Source organism: Tenrec ecaudatus, chromosome X, assembly GCF_050624435.1.
Source record: "Tenrec ecaudatus isolate mTenEca1 chromosome X, mTenEca1.hap1, whole genome shotgun sequence".
Lineage (NCBI taxonomy): Eukaryota > Metazoa > Chordata > Mammalia > Afrosoricida > Tenrecidae > Tenrec > Tenrec ecaudatus.
The window spans coordinates 124,278,229-124,295,475 of record NC_134548.1 but is presented as its reverse complement, the minus strand read 5'-3'; the positions used below and the strand labels follow the sequence as shown (position 1 = coordinate 124,295,475).

At 37.1% G+C, this 17,247-nt stretch overlaps 1 protein-coding gene across 1 annotated transcript in view; it reads left to right on the top strand.

Moving 5' to 3' along the window:
* Window positions 1-17,247, top strand: part of IL1RAPL2 (interleukin 1 receptor accessory protein like 2) — a 719,072-nt gene that overhangs the window by 662,557 nt on the left and 39,268 nt on the right. The window contains exon 5 of the mRNA XM_075538447.1: window positions 1,993-2,122. Coding sequence (XP_075394562.1) covers window positions 1,993-2,122 — 130 coding nt within the window. The remainder of the gene's footprint in view (window positions 1-1,992; window positions 2,123-17,247) is intronic.

The following is a 17,247-nucleotide window of genomic DNA, read 5'->3' as shown; positions in this document are numbered from 1 at the left end:
TGCTGGGAAGGTGAGCATCATTTAATACCACTTTAATAGAACAAAGTGGTCTTGCATTGAGGGAGTACTTGTGTGGAGGCCCAATGTCCATCTGCTACCTTAATACTGAACCTATAAATGTATGCATATAAATCTATTTCTCCAGCATCTTAAATATATTTACATATGTACATCTGGACCTCCACAAATGCCCTTTATCTTCTAGTTCTTTCCTCTATTTCCTTTGACTTTCCTCTTGTCCCACTATCATGCTCAGCCTTCATGTGGGTTTCAGTATTTCCTCTCGGTTACATTACCCTTGCTCAAACCCTATCAGGCCCTCCTCGCCAATGATTTTGGATCACTTGTTGTTCCCTTGTCCCTGAGTTTGTTAACACCACTTCCTCCCCCCCCCCCCCCCCCACTGCATGTCATCCTGGAACCTTTGGTCCTGTTGTTTTCTCCTCCAGATTGTTTATCCAGGTATGCTCTCTTCTTGATTCACTCCGTTTTGGGGGGTTCAGATCTTGCTGTTTCCCCACCATGTGACCCTAGAAATGTCCTCTGTCACAGTGTGCTCCATTAAGGGGACAGTGTGACACATGCTGTTATCATTTTCCCAGTCCCCTTTGTGTCCCATTAGCTCCCTGCAGGGATGTCAGCCTTGGAGCCTGGTATGCCAGCATGGGGTCCAGTCCAGCTCTCTTTCTCTTCCTCCCTCCTGGCCTGCCTCCCTGTGGGTGTGGCATGCTGTCCCCTCTCCCCAACCTATACATTCATTTCTGCTCTCCACCACACCTACTTACAGGGAGGGGGTCAATTTGGCTCTGGTTGGGGCCAGCCCCGTAGCTCTGTCTTTTCATGTGTCCTCCCATGTGGCCATGTTGTTCTCATGGTTTGGTGTTTCATGGTATGACTTTGAATTTGTCCAGCAATAGAGGGAACATGTCCACTATGTATTCTATAAAGAAACATTATTTATGCATTCATATTATCTAGTGCTGAAGCCAGGAAATCCCCGGATGACACAAACAGTTAGTCTAGAGCTACTAAATCAAAGGTTGGCAGATTAGACCCACAAAGAAAGACCCTGGAAGAAAAGCCCGGCAATCTGCTTCCAAAAGGTCAAAGCCTTTATCGCCCTATGGCGCAGTTTCCCATGGAAACACATGGGGTCACTATCAGACAGAATGGGCTTGACAGCAACGGGTAGTGTTTCAGCCATGGCACAAATGGGATGCTATGGAGAAATGATATGCTATATAATAACTGATGATCTTTGTAGGTATAAAAACTATCAAGATGGCTTTCCCTTTACCATTCTACCCTTACTGAACTTTTTAAGAAGGAGAAAATAGTATCAATGTCCGTAAAATATTCTATATTTAATGAGTTTATAATTAAGCCAAAGTGGTACCTATATGTAATCACAAACATTCACAATAAATAGCAGTTTTGCCTCTAATTTTTTAAGCACTGTGGGTAGCAAAGAATGTAATTTGGTTAACTTGAGGATTTCTTGTATGTTTATAATTTTAAAAACTTCCCTTTGGTTTATGTCATACAACTTTTCTAATATCCATAATCCTGGAAAGCCTATTATGGTATGATGTCTTTTCACCAATAAAAAATAAAAATATTTTAATAGTAGTTATAAAGACAAGTCCAAGTGTAAAACAATTAATACTCTCAAAAGAAAAAGAAAAAGTGGTTCTGTCTGTTTGATCTTTCCATATTACTTCCTTGGAGGGAAGTACGACAAAAAGCATTTATAAAAATGCAGTAACTTTCTATACTTTTTCTGATTTTTCAAAATTACCTTAAATTTTAAAACATCCCAGAAGCCTTCATAACTATTTAAAATTGTTCTCGTGTACAATACAAAAATTATTTGAAGAAGAGTTGAAAATTGGGTCACCTCAGAGTTTCCCTTCGGATATTAAATGGCTTCTTCCTGTCTTGCCGTGATAACCAGGAGCCACTCGCTCATTTGTTTTTCTCTCTCATTCTCAGGTCAGCCCCTGAACATACCCTGCAAAGCATTCTTTGGATTCAGTGGAGAGTCTGGACCTATGATCTACTGGATGAAAGGGGAAAAGTTTATTGAAGAACTGGCAGGTCATATTAGAGAAGGTGAAATAAGGTACAGGTCTTGACTTTCTTATTTGTCTTTGCCGTCTTTGCAGCAACAAAACGAAATGTCGTAGAAGCACCACTACACAGGACTTTAATCCAAACTTCAAATTATTCCATGATCTCAACGCTGATCTGGTCAAGTGAATGAGACTGCCCACCTTTATAAATACAAATATGCATGAGTATATATGCTCCCACTATTTGGAGGGTTTCCTCATGTTCCATCAAAATGTAATATCCCTACAAGGTTGTTTATGGAAACTCCTTTGAGTTTCCAAAGCATGTTGATATTGGGTGCCATCAAGTTGGTTCTGACTTAGAGTGGCCATGGGGGTTCTGTCAGGTAAACCTTGCTTGGACCGTTAATTGCAAAGTCAGCAATTCAATCCATCAGTCACTCCACGGGAGAAAGATGAAGTAGAGCTGTTCTGCTCCCATAAAGATTTATAGCATGGAAAACCCTATAGAGTCATTGTGAGTCAGCATCAACTCAGTGGAAATGGGATGGGTGACATACACATATGCACAATGTAACTAAATACTGCCAATCCTGTGCCAACCTCACCATCATTCCTTTGTTTGAACCAATGTTACAGCCACTGTGTCAATCCAGCTCCTGGATTTCATTGATCCTTTAATTTACCAAGTATGATATCTTTCTCCAAATCCTGGTGTGCCTTTATAGCATGTCCAAAGTACACGAGACTAAATTTCACCATCCTCCCTGCTAAGGTGCATCCTTGCTGTACTTCTTCCAAGACAGACTCATTTGTTCTTCTGGTAGTCCGTGGTCCATTGAACGTTGTTCAACAACATTGTAATTCAAAGGCACAGATACTTCTTTGGTTCTCCTTATTTATTGCCCAGCTTTTCTGTTCTTATGAGTGATTCAAAATACCATGTGGTATTTTAATGTTTTAAAGACGTCTTTTGCAAAAGATTTGCCCAATGCAACATGTCACTTGATTTCTTGACTCTGTTTCTATGGCCAATGCTTTTGGATATAAGTAAAATTAAATTCTTGACTTCGATAATTTCTATGTTTGAATTTATTTTCCTCATCCAATTATGGGGATTTTTTGTTTTTATTTTATGTGGAGGTGCAATCTATGCTAAAGACTGTAATCTTTTATCTTTACCAGTAAAGGTTTCAAATTCTTTTCACTTTACTCAAGCAAGTTTGTATCATCTGCATACTGCAAGTTATTAATGAGTTTTCCTGCAATCTTAATGTCACATTCTTATATATATAGTCTCAGATTCTCATATTTTATCAGTGTACAGATTGAGTAAGTGCGATAAAAGGATACAACCCTGCCACACACCTTTCTTGAATTTAAACTATGTGGTAGCCCCTTGTTCTCTTGAAGGACTGCCTCTTGGCACAGTTTCGGAGTGATCACAATGAAATGTTCTAGAATCCTATTGTTTTTTCAATGTTATCCACAATCAATTATGATCTACAGTCAAATGCCTTTGCATAGTACATAAAACACAAGTTAACATCTTTATGGTATTCTCTGCTTTCAGCCGAGGTCTCTCTGACATCAACAATGGCATCTTTGTTTCATGTCCATTTCTGCATTATGCTTGAGTTCCTTCACTTACCTGTCCATGTACTATTGCAACCATTTTAATAATCTTAAGGAAAACTTTCCATGTGTTTGATATTAATGATATTGTTCAATAATTTCCATATTCTGTTGGATCCTTAAAGGATCCCAAATTTCATGACATATACATGGGAGTGCTTTCAGCATTCGTTGCATCCCTCTTTTGAAAAATTTTATTTGGTATGCCATCAATATCTGGAGCCCCTCCCTCCCTAATTTTTTTGCAATACCTTCAGTGCACTTTGGACTTCTTTCAACATCATTGGTTCTTGATTATATGCCATTTCCTGAAGTGCCTGAACATGGACTAATTCTTTTTGGTGCAATGACTATATCCCTTCCATCTTCTTTCGATGCATCCTGCACCATTCAATATTTTGCCATAGAATCCTTCAATCATGCATCATGACACATAAATTTTTTCTTCAGTTCATTCAGCATACAAAATGCCAAGTGTGTTCTACCCATTTGGTTGTCTAGCTCCAAATCTTTGCACATTTCGTTATAAAACTTTAGTTTGCCTTCACAAGATACACTTTGAAATCTTCTGTTCAATTCTTCCCATCATTTCTTCCCTTCACTTTAGCTATTCTACATTGAAGAATGAGCACCAGACTCTCTTCTTACATCTAATTTGGTCTTTTCATTATTTCGCGAATTTTGAATCACCTTTTGGTTCCTTCATACATGGTATCTTTGATGTCATTTCACAACTCGACTGGTCTTATTCAATGGTCAAATTTCTCCAAATTTAGGTAGGGTATACTCCAATTCCTCATTTGGTACTGGTAGACTGGTTTTGAATTACTTCAGCTTAAATGTGAATTTGCATGTGAGCAATTACTGCTCTGTTCCATAGGCTGTCAATGACCTTGTTCTGATTAATGTTATTGAGCTTCAACATTGTCTCTTTCCACATATGTAGTAGTTTTTATTCCTGTATGTTTGACACAGCAATGTCCAGGTATATCGTTTCAATTTATGTTCTTGAAACAAGGTATTTGCAATCCCTGGAGGTTTTTTATTTATCACCAAGGTGCTATTTTCCAGTTACCGATCCTTCTTTGTTTTTAACCTTTAAATTCCAGTCAGCAGTAATTATCATTGCATCTTGATATTTTGTCAATTACCAATAGCATGCGTATTTTGACACAATTAAAAAATAATTACACAAATCAGAATGAGCACAGGATAAAAATGAGCTAAACCTGTCTATTTCAGCTATCAATTACCCACTATATCAATTTTATGAGTTCTATTTCATTTTTGATGACTCCTAATCAACCTAGATTCATACTTCATATATTCTGATTATTAATGGATGTTTATGACTATTTCTGTTCACTTTTGGTTGTTTTACATCTGAAAAGGAAGCTTTTATCTATCCACAACTTAAGCCTTACTCTATTCTTAGAAGGCAGCTCTTCCTTAGTTGTATTTTCAATGCTTTTCAACCTGAGGGTCTCATCTCCTGACACTATGAGACAAAATCCCACTGATATTCCTGAAGTTTTCATCTCAGTCTGGAAACCCCCCTGAAATCTGCACAACAAAATGTCAAGTGGTGGATCCAATGTGTAATCTCTTGCTACCTCACTCAGTCACAGGAAAGTTACAAACTATGAAGATGAGTCTTCAGAGCACTGGACAAATGTTCATTTATTATTTGAGCACAAGCTACCTTCAGAAGTCAAAGGTGCAAAGCTGTGGTGGCAGAAGTTCATGGACACTCAGCCTAAATAAACTGTTGACTCTTGTTGAATGGTGTTTATTTTTCCCAGTAGTACGTCTTATGCTGAATATGACTGATCATTTACTTTAACTCCCCTCTAGACCTCTTTTAACTCTCTTGACTTTTTTCTTCAGTTCTTTCTGCTTACAAACTCCACTCTTCTTTTAATCCTATGTAACATCTTTTCACTTGTACACACTCAAAGAATTTCATTATCTTTTAAGAAAACTTTTCCATGACCTTTTTGAAGTCTCCTCATGCAAAGGAGGAATAAGTCATCGTTTCTTCTTCACTAACTCTGCTGGCTTGCTCCTTGCAAAGAAATATAAACAAAGTAGGAAAATATACAGTTTTCAGAGTGTTCCAGATCTATTTGCATAAAGCAACTAATGTACCAGAAAAGCAAAAAGAGTAGGGGGAAAAATCTAAGAAGTCATGCTTTAGTATTTATTAGAAAAAAAATTAGAACATTTTCTGAAAATTAGAAAACAAAAACATGAATGTACACATTCAGAAAGCTCAACAAGCTCCAGAAAGAATGACTGAAAAGAAATCCATAAACAGGCATAAGATAGAAATAATGCTCAAAGCCAAAGAGAAGGAGAAAATCTTGCAATCAGCAAAAGAAAAATGGTTTGTCACGTAGGAGAGCACCCCAGTAGAGTAATGACTAGTTTCTCATCAGAAACCACGAAGGCCAGAAAGCAGTGGGGGAAGAAAATATTCCAAAAGCACAAAGGCAAAAGCTAAGTCTATGAACCAAGTGATCTAAAAAGATGAAGGCAAAGTAAAAATGTTTCCAAATAAACAAAAAGTAGAAGAGTTTGCTACCTTACAGGAAATACTAAAGGAAGTTCATCAATCTGAAAACAAATGATCCTGAACAGTAATTCAAATACACACACACACACACACACACACACACACACTACCATCAGTAAAGGTGATTATAAAAGATAGTGTGAATAAATATTCTTTTTCTTTCAGTTCTTAATTGATTTACAAAGAAATTTTAATAAAAAGTAGGTATATAATTATAAAATGAACGCATAATATATTTGTAACATATTTGCCAAGAACAATGCAAAGATGATGGTGCAAGAGTAAAACTATATAGGGCTAAGGAAATTGATATATATGGAACAAATGAAGAGATTCAGAAAGGTTAATAAGATGGCTAATATAATAAAATCTGTAAATATTTACTTGGTACCGTTTCTTCTTTTAACTACTTTAAAATACATAAAATTATATAAAGTGACAGTTGAAACAATGTATGGTTGGATTGATAAGTTATAGATGTAAACAACAGTACCATAAAAGAGGAAAAGGTAATAAAGCATAAATAGGAATATTTTAATATCTCACTAGAATAAATCAGTACAAATCTGTAGCTAATCCTGATATCTAATATGCATAGGGTAAATGCTAGGGCAACTATTATGTAATAATTTAAAATGTAGTGAAAAAATGCTTAAGAAATTTAATTCTACATTATAAAATATTTACTGAATATTAAGAGAGAAATACAATAAGCAAAAAGGCATGGGACATACAAGGGGCTTCAAAAAGTTTATGCAAAGATGAAATTAAAAGATAATGGAATTCTTCCTTAAAGATTTTGGAAGTTCTTTCATACTGTGGAAAGTAAAATTGCAGGCATAAATTTACTATATCAATAAGAATGTGTGAATAGACTAAGGAATCCAGTCAAAATGGAGAGATTCCCCAGCTGAATCAACAAATACAGTTGAACTGCATACTATCTTAGATTAAAACAAACAGATAGATTGAAAGAAAAAAGACAGAAAAGACACGTACATATAGTAAATTAAAAGAAAATTGGAATTTCTATTCTAATATCAGACCATTAGCTCACGTGTTCTCTTTCCTCTGTTGATGGAGGAATCTCCTCCTTAGGACTATGGAATGGTTAAACACATGATACTCAACACTGGACAGATATGAGAGACAACTCTTTATTAGCTACATATACTAACAGCCCAGCAGAGGAGAACATTCCGCATCATGCAGGTCCACACAGGGATTGCTCTCAGGAGCAGAGTGAATCAGAAGGAGCAGGGGGAGGCACGCCTCAAAAAATAAAAGAGAAGGTGCCCCTTGGTTCCCATGGGAGAGTGTAATTGATTTGTCTGAATGATTTTGTGGGCTGACAGGAAATTGAAGCCCACTACTCATGCATAAGCAGAAACTGCACCTGGCCCATTTGATCAGGAGAATTGTTTGAACAAAAGACCTGAACCAATGGAGCAGAGTGAGGAGGAAAACCTGTGGCAAAGCTATTGGAGATCATTGATTGTGTGTGTCAAGGCAGCACATCAGGCCAGAACTTTCATTTCAGACTCACAACACAGAAAAAACAGAATTTAAAACAAAACAATATTTACAAAAAGAAGTTGAGAAAACCGGTACTTTATAATGATTAAAAAGAAGATATAACAGTTATAAGTATATACACATGCCACCAGAGCACCGGAATGCCTGAAAAAAATGGACAGAAATGAAGGGGGAAATGGACAATTCAAGCATGCTACTCAGAGCCTTCAGTCTCTCACTTTCTGTAATGGATAGAATAGCTAGGTAGATGAATTGTAGACTTGAAAAAAATAAGTACTCATTGAATTTAACAGACTATACTTCATGTAGCAACAGGAAAATACCATCTTCTCAAGTGCACAAAGAATCATCTCTAGGAGAGCACATGCCAGTCCATGAAACAAATCTCTATGCATTTGAATGGATAGAAATAATAGAAAGTGTATTCTTCAAATGAAATGAAAAATCAGTGACAGAAAAAAGTTTGGGAAATACACAAATATGTGAATTCTAACCACCTCTCCTCAACTTACCAATGGGTCAATGCAGGTGGTTGAAACCCCTTTGAAAAGAAAAACGAAGCTACAGCATGCCAAAATGTATGGAATATAGCTAAAGTAATTCTTACAAGAAAGTTTATCATTGTAAATATCTATTATTAAAAAAGGACAAAGCCCTTGAATCAATATGCTCAATGTCTGCCTGAAAACACTGTGAAGAGAAGAGCCAACTAAATCTAAAGCAAACAACTGGAAGGAAATAATAAACATTAAAATACATTAGAGAAGATAAGAGCAATAAAGCCCAAAGCCACTACTTTGAAAATGTCAACATAGTTGAAAAGTTTAAGCTAGACAAACAAGAAAAACAGAGACAATTCAAATTACAAGAACATTACAGAAATAAAAGAGATTGTAAGAGAATTCTATGAACCACTATATGCCTATGAATTATTATTTAAATGAAAGGGAAAAATTCCTAGAAAGACACAAAGTACCAAAATAAACTCAAGCAGAAGTATAAAATCTTAATAACAAGAGATAAAATTCATGATTTAAAATCCAAATAACAAAACATACACATAAAAAAAAACCCAGGCCCAGACGGTTCCATTGGTAAATTCTACAATACATTTAAAGAAGGATTATTATCAAAGTCTTCACAAACACAAAAAATAGAAGGTGGGAGAGGGAATAAGAAACATTTTTGAACAGTTTATGAGGCCAGTATTATCTTGATACCAAAAGCAAACAGCAGAAGAAAATAATATGAATGCAGAAAATTCTCAGAAACTACTAGCAAACTGAATCAGCAACTTTCACAAATAAATGTACACCATTACCAAATGAGATTTGTTGCCAGGAATTAAAAGTTGATTTAATATGTAAACATTAATATAACACACTATATCAATATATTGAAGAACAAAACATATGTGATTTTCTAGAAAATGCAGAAAAAAATCTGACAAAGTCAAATGCTCTTTGACAATAAAATGGCCAACAAATATAAATAGAATGAAACCTCTTTTTTGGGGGGGTGGAAGTTAATCATTTTATTGAGGGGTTCTTACAGGTTTTATAACCATCCATAATTCAACTGTATTAAGCACACTTGTATATTTGTTGCCAGCATCATTTCCAAAACATTTTCTTTGTACTTGAGTCCTTGGTATCAGCTTAGTTTCCTTCTAACCCTTAGAAGGAAACTTTTATAAATTAATTGAATAAAGAGCATCTACCAAAAAAAACCCCACAGTTAATAATTAATGGTGAAAACTATATATTATTGCCATACAAAAGTAAAATGGCAGGAAATCTGCTCCTTTCCAACATCTCTATTAAACTGGCAATCAGGTATGAAAAATAAATGGATTGAAAAATAAGTAAAAATACATTTATTTGCAAATAACATGATCATAGACATAAAACATTGAATTCACAAAATAAGTATTATTATACAAACAGGAAAATTGTAGGAAACAAAAACTATATATAAAAATCAATTGTATTTTTATACATTTGCGATGAAAAATCAAAAAATGAAATTAAGAATGGTTAATACAACTATTATTCAAATTTATACACTAATCAGTAATGCCAAAGTTGAGGAAATTGAAGATTTATACCAACTTTGGCAGTCTGCAATTGATCAACCAGGCAATCAACAGGCATGGATAATTATTTGTGATTGGAATGAAAAGCTGGAAAACAAAAGGAAGACTATCAATACAGAAATTATGCCAGAGATCACATGATAGTATTTTGCAAACAAAAAACCTTTAAATTGAAAAGATCTTTTTTTCTTGAAGAACAGAAACTGCAAGTATACATGAGGCTGTCACCAACAGGAAGAGATTTTCCGTGCGTTTGGGTCTATTCCTAGGAAAGGATATCTAACAGAATGTGGAAATTACCAAATAATATCATTAATATCACCCAAGTAAAATTGTGCTAACGATAATTTTTAAAAGGTTGCAGCAGTATACCTATAGATTCAGAAAAGGAAATAGAAGAAGAGATATTGGTGATGCTAAATGGATCTTGGCTGAAAGCAGAAAATACTAGGATTATGTGGACTTATGCTTTATTGACTATGGAAAGGCATTTGACCAAGTGGATCACAACAAATTTTGGAAAATATTGACTGGAATAGAAATTACAGAACACTTCACTGTACTCATGCAATACTCATACATAGGCCAAGATACAGTTATTCAAACATAACTAGGACATACAACATGGCTTAAAATCAGGAAATCTGAGTATTATAGTTGTATCCTTTAACCATATTCATTCCCTCTATATACTGAGAAGCTTTACTTTATGAAGAAGAATGCAGCATCAGGATGTGACACTCCTTAACAGCCTGCAAAATGCAAACGATATAACCTTGCTTGCTAAAAATGAAGAGAACTTAAACCACTTACTGATGAAGATAAGAAATTATAGCCTTCAATATAGATTATACCACAACATAAAGAAAAAAATCCTCATAAATGTATTAGAAAGCAACAGCATGATAAGCTGAGAAAAGAGAGAAGTTGTCAAATATTTCATTCTATTAGAATCCTCAGTCAACATCCATGAAATCAAACATTGCGTTGGACCAATCAGCTGCAAAAGAACCCTTGAAATAGTTTAAAAAGCAAAGATATCACTTTAAGGATTTAAGGTAAGCTGGACCCAAGCCAGGGGATTCTCAGCCACCTCATATGCATGTGAAAGCTAGATAATGAATAAAGAATACCAAGGAGAATGAAAGCATGTGAATTATGGAGTTGTCAAAGAATCTTGACTATGGACAGCCAGCAGGACAAACAAATGTATCTTAGAGAAAGTACAGCCAGAATGTTCCATACAAGCAAGGATGGTCAGATTTTATCTCGTGTACTTTGGGCATGTTATCTGGATTCCTCAGTCTGACAAAAAGCACCATTCTTGGTAGAGAGATGATCAGGAGGAAAAGAGGTAGACCTTCTAGAGACGGGTTCACAAGAGACTACCAAACATGGCTGCTCACATGCAGCAATAACTGTAAGGACAGTGCAGGATCATGGAGTACTCGTTCTGTTGTGCTTAGGGGTTGATAAGAGTTGCAATCAATGTGGTGGCACACACACTAACAACAGGTCATTCTAATTTGACCTTCAACCAGTTCATCAATATCATCTGCCTTCAATTGATTCCAATTCATGGAGACCCCGTGTGTGTCAGAGTAGAACTGTGCTCCAATGGAGTTGTCAATGGCTGACGTTCGGGAAGTAAATTACCAGGTCTTTCTTTTGAACTCTTTCTGTTTGGTGGACTCAAACTTCCCAACTCTCTCTTTTCAGCTGACCACTTCAACTATTTGCAGCACCAAGAGATTCCTAGTTGACCTTTAAGGGCTCCTAATTAGTAACAGAGGACCCTGGGTGGCACAATCGTTAAATGCTTGGCTGATTAACGGGCAAGGGAGCAGTTGGAACCCACTAGCCCCTGTGAGTGAGAAAGAGGTAGCAGTCTGCTTCCATAAAGGTTACAGCCATGGAAATCCCACGGGGCAGTTCTACTCTGTCCTATAGGGCACTCTAAGTCAGAATTGACTTGTCAGTAATTAGTTTTGTGTTTGCATTTAGGGTGTGTTCTGGGTAATCAGTAACATTTTATTAGTCAAGTTAAAGTTAAAGTTTAATCAAAATGTATGCAACTGAATTTAAACTATTTTAGAAGCTACATGTTTAAGAATATCATTAATGTATTGGTCTACAAAAGACCTTAAGAGTCACTTTTTATTCTCCATGAAAGAAACTGGTCATGAAAAGGGCCAGTAATAGCTACATTGGTACATCGATAGCTTGAAGCAAAGTTTCAACTACCGAGAAGCTTTACTTGATGATCAAGTGCTATAATTAAAAGAACCTAAGATAATTATCTACCTTTCCCTGTACATGTCTGGCTATTATCACGTTTTTATTAACAGTTTCATTGGAATATAAGCAACCCAGAGTAAACACCACATATTTAAAGTGTATATAATCTCTTAAGTGCTGATTTATATATGTATACCCCTGTGATTCCCACAATCATGACAATGAACATGTAACTCATGCTCAAGTTTCCTGTTGCCCCTTTCTAATCTCTCCCTCTTGTCCACTGTTCTTTCTGTCCTCAATTAGTTTGCCTTTTTGAGAGTTTTAGGTCAATGGAATCATACAGCATGCACTCTTTTTTTCTTCAAGTATGGATTATTTTGCATAATATAAATATTTTCATGTTTATGACACGCATAAAACATCTGGTTTGGGGGGTTGTGTTTTTTGTTTTTGCTTGTCAAGTAATAGTCAATTGCATGAACATACAACAGCTTGGTTATCCATTCACCTGCCAATCTGCATTTGGGTTATTGTTTATAGTTCAGGAGCCACTATATATATAGTTCTATGACCAGTTATGTACATGTCTTTATGTGCATATATATTTCCTTTTATCTTGGTTAAATACCTAGACATGAAGTGGCTAAATTTATGTAGATATGCATTTAACTTTTTTTAGCAACCTCTTTTTCTGCACACATTTTATTTTTATAAGAGTTTTAGATTTATAGAAAACCTTGCAAATGGAGTATAGAGAGTTTTTGCCTACTCTGCGCTCATTTTTTCCTGTTATGGAGATCCTACATTAGTATGGTACATTTCTTACAACTCAGGAGAATCTTACTGTAAAGTAACCAATATTAGCCACATGGAGTCGATTCTAACTCATGGCAACTCCATGTGTGTCACAGGACTGGACTTCATAGGATTTGCAATGGCTGCATTCATTCAAAGTAGATCACCACGCCTCTTCTTTTCAGGTACCTCCCGGTAACTTCTGACCTTTCACCTTTGGGTTCCAGGCTGAGCACATTAACCTTTGTATTCACACCTTATTCAGAGTTCCTTAGTTTTCACTTAATGTCCTTTTCTGTTCCAAACTGTTTTCCCAATTGGTTATACAATTGTACAAAAAAAGTCACTGCAGTTGCTCTGTAGGAGTAAATCATAGAGCAGCGAGAGACAAAATGTTCATTGAGGAACAGTTCAATCCAGTTCAAGGCACTGCACGATTAGGTTGCCAGATGAGTGAACCCGATAGAACGTGCTATACAAAGCCAACCTTTCAAGATTTGCAAAAAGTCACTGTCTATTTGATTTAGTTGCATCTTCTTTCTCCACTCTGCCTAATCCCTTGATAAAAAGTACATACATACCGATATTTGCAGGGGGAAAACTAACATGGATTTTGTTTTGAAAAAATCTCGAACCTCCATTAGCCAACTAGAGACACCTACAGAGAAGTGCAAACGTAGAGACAGGAATTCCTACCAAGATAAACACACAGTCAGCCATCTTGTGATATTAATTATGTGATCTGTGATCTATGGATATTTGGGAGCTGTGAGGGTGTGGGAATTCCTTCAAGCTATTTCTTCTAGCACAGGAGTTAATTAGTAGACGTGTCCTTCAGCCTGGAAAGCCATTGTCTTTGAAACATCAATGTGTAGTATTTTTTACAGTGTGTAGCACATAGAAACAAATCTGGAGGTTGAAATGAAAAATAATAATAATGCCACTCATACCATTACTTCAACCCAAAGACAATCAACCTTCTTTCATAACTCACATATTTTCTATGAAAAGGAAAAGTTTTAAAAGTAGAATGCTGAGGATTTGAGTTAGGAGATTCTACCCCAAAGCGTTTGTGGAAACAAACTTTTCTTCTAGATGCATAGCTCTCCTTCAGGATATCTTAATGGGTTCATAGTTTAGTTAAATCATAGCTCTAGTGGTTTTCATGCATGTCAAAGGTGTGCTGCCCAGTAGATCTAAGGGAGGATGTAAACTAATTGCTCTCTCACAGTTGACTGGCTGAGAATCTGCCCCAGAGGTGCTAACTTAGACAGGAGGACTGGCCATGCAGACTAAGTTCTCAATTTCCTGGGCAGCAACAGTTTGATCCCAGCAGTTTTGTTGTTGTTGCTGCTGCTGCTTTCTGGTTTGTGTTAAAAAAAAAATCTTAGTATTGCCCAGAGCAGGGGTCAGCAAACTGCAGCTTGTGAGCCCGATGCAGCTCTTTTGTCATGGGCATATGGCTCTGAAGTAAAATTGAAAATGTTTAAATGATATTATTCAGATAATGGTGATTTCATTTGTTTGTAAAAATACAGCTATGACTCTCAAATAAGTTTTAAATTGTCGTGAGGCACAGGATTGGCTCTTCCATCCCAAAAGTTTGCTGGCTCTTGGCTCAGAGGAATGAAGGCCTTAGAGGGGGAAAATTCTACCTAGAGAAAAAGCTTGGCGATTTATAAAAAGCCTTCATTAGATAAGATCATGTCATTCAGACTGTAGCAAGGGGAGACTCTCTACACAGCAGTTCTCCTGCAGCTTGTTTAGCTTGTTTGATAAAAACTTAGAAGCCATTTTGGAGTGCTCATTGGTTTTCGCTCTGGGTCTGATTGACTGCCATGGCCCTGTCATCTCCTGGACATGAACCCCACTGCAAAAGCACTTAGACCCCACTCTGAGTGTACAGATTCCCCTTTGTCCTCTTTTAAGTAAGCAGATACGGGCCTTCCTGTGTCTCTGATGGTGCTAAGAGCAAGGTGGTGACATATGGCTGAGCACCAAGGAAATCTGAACCCAATTGTAGTACCCATTCGCAACTGCCAGGCTGTTTTATACAATTGCATCACAACCTTCACACTGACCCCAGAAGTTGTCATTTGTAGGAGTGATGAGGGAATTTGGTGGGCGCAGAAGCATAAGCCTCAAGTGTTTGAGTTCTAGTCTTTGCACCTATCATTTGAAAGTCATTGCAACAAGCTGCTGTTTGTAAGCACCACCATGTCTTTTGAGAGCAGTCAAATAATTGTTTGTAGTAGACCCACCGTGGAACCAACATCAGGAGAGGAGATGTTCATTTTTGTCCCTCTCTGAAACTTTAATGGGGATGGTTTTCAATGTGGGATGAGGAATAGTAGCTTTGGAAGGTGAACACTCTAGGATGGTCACCCCACTTCCACACCATGTCAGAACGTCCTTAATTAGTCTTACACTAGGCCTAAAAACAAAACAAAACAAAAAAAAGAACACACAGAAGGTGCTAGCATGGTGTGTATTCCACAGTGCCCCAAAAAAGCCACACACAAAAAAAGCCAGAGAAACTGAGCTCGTCCTATTAAACAAGAAGTAATAGTCTTTTAAGCTTGCCTGCAGGGTTGTGCGTTGCATCTGATCACTGAAGGAAATTGCATGAATTTCAACACCATTGTTTCACCCCAACAGAGAGTAATTTTCAATTAGAAATCGCACTTTACAAAGCACCCTATCAATACCTAATGTTTTCTTCCTCAGGCCATACCATAATCTTTTATAATTTTTGACCTAAACATATTCAATTCATTCTACAATTTTTTAAAAAGAAAGGCTTCTTAAAAAGCAAATTCCTTCATTTACATTCAATTCAAGAATATGATGTTTTTGTTTTGCTTTTTCCTGTTTCTACACTCTTGCTTACACCACTTCCTAGCCTTCTGTTCTATACCTTTTAACATTCTCTTCTTGAAAAAATGACATGTCCTCACAATGGGGGAATGTTATTATATATCTGAAAGATTTCATTAATGAAATAAGGTCATTTTTAAAGATGCAAAACAGCCTACTTATCACCAATACATCCGATACTATTCAGATGTAACTTTCCCACAAATAGAGAAGTCACTAAGTAATGCAGCGGCTTAATATGAATTGCTGCTCTTTGAAAGGCCGGAGGTTCGAATCAACTCTGAGGCACATTGGAAAAGTAGAGGCAAGTCTATCTACTTTTGAAAAAACAACCATGGGAAAACCTTCTAGATAGGACTTTTGGGAAGAGAGTATATGAGCATATTCCAAACCCCAACTCTAGAATCTAAAATCCACCCCGGTGGTGTAGTGGTTACACCTTGGGCTTCATACACTTGGTCAGCATTCGCACACTCCCAGGCGCTCCGTGGAAGAAAGACTGGGCTTTCTCCTACTGTAAACAGTTACAGTCTCAGAAACTCATAGGGGGGTTGAACTGTGACTCCATGGCAGGGAGAGGAAGTCTGAAATGGTAACTAATGAAAAACAGCAAGGAATTGGAAATAATAAGACAAATCAAAAGGTTGGAAAATTGGTTCTTTCAAGGTCCTGCCTTTTCTTTCCCGGGTGCGTGTCAGCTGAGGGATACCCTGAAACTCGCAGCCACCACTCACAGGAAAAGGACTTCCTTCTTCTGGCCCGAAAACCAAAATCCGATCCCCTTGGGAGATGGCTTACAGTGATTGTATCTTTCATCCAGCCAGCTCGGTGGAAGAAAGCTCAAAATTCACGTGTCCTCAGCAAACAGTACCCAATCGGCACACAGATGTCCAGAGAAGGGAAAGGGTCTATTAAACTCAAGCTTCAAGAACAAAACCAATCTTCTTGGCAGATGGTCTGGGTGTTACTTCCCTCTTGGGTGACAGAGGAACCCTCGCAGAGCGGACACACTTCACTAGTAGACACAGGAGCTTGTTGCACCAGAAGGGGCCTTTCAAACTCTGGTTACAAATGAAATGCAGATTTCTTAGGCAGACCACTCCAAGTGCTCCTGCGCCAACCCTTACAGAACAATGAAGGGATATTTACCACCAGCCAGTGTGAGTTGTACTCACCAAAAAAAAAAACCCTGCTGCCATGAAGTGAATTCTGACTCAAAGCAACTAATTGCTGACTCCAAAATCAAAAGCATAGATCTGGGAAGACTTTTCAGGCAGTCTTTGATTTTCCCCTTCTGAGAATAACAGAGGGGCACCCAGGACCAACCCTGATTCACAAGGAAGGGCCCCTGTTCTCTGGCTCCAATACCAACAACCCAGTTCAGAGTGTCACTCTCAAGTACATTGGCAAGGTGGCTGCAG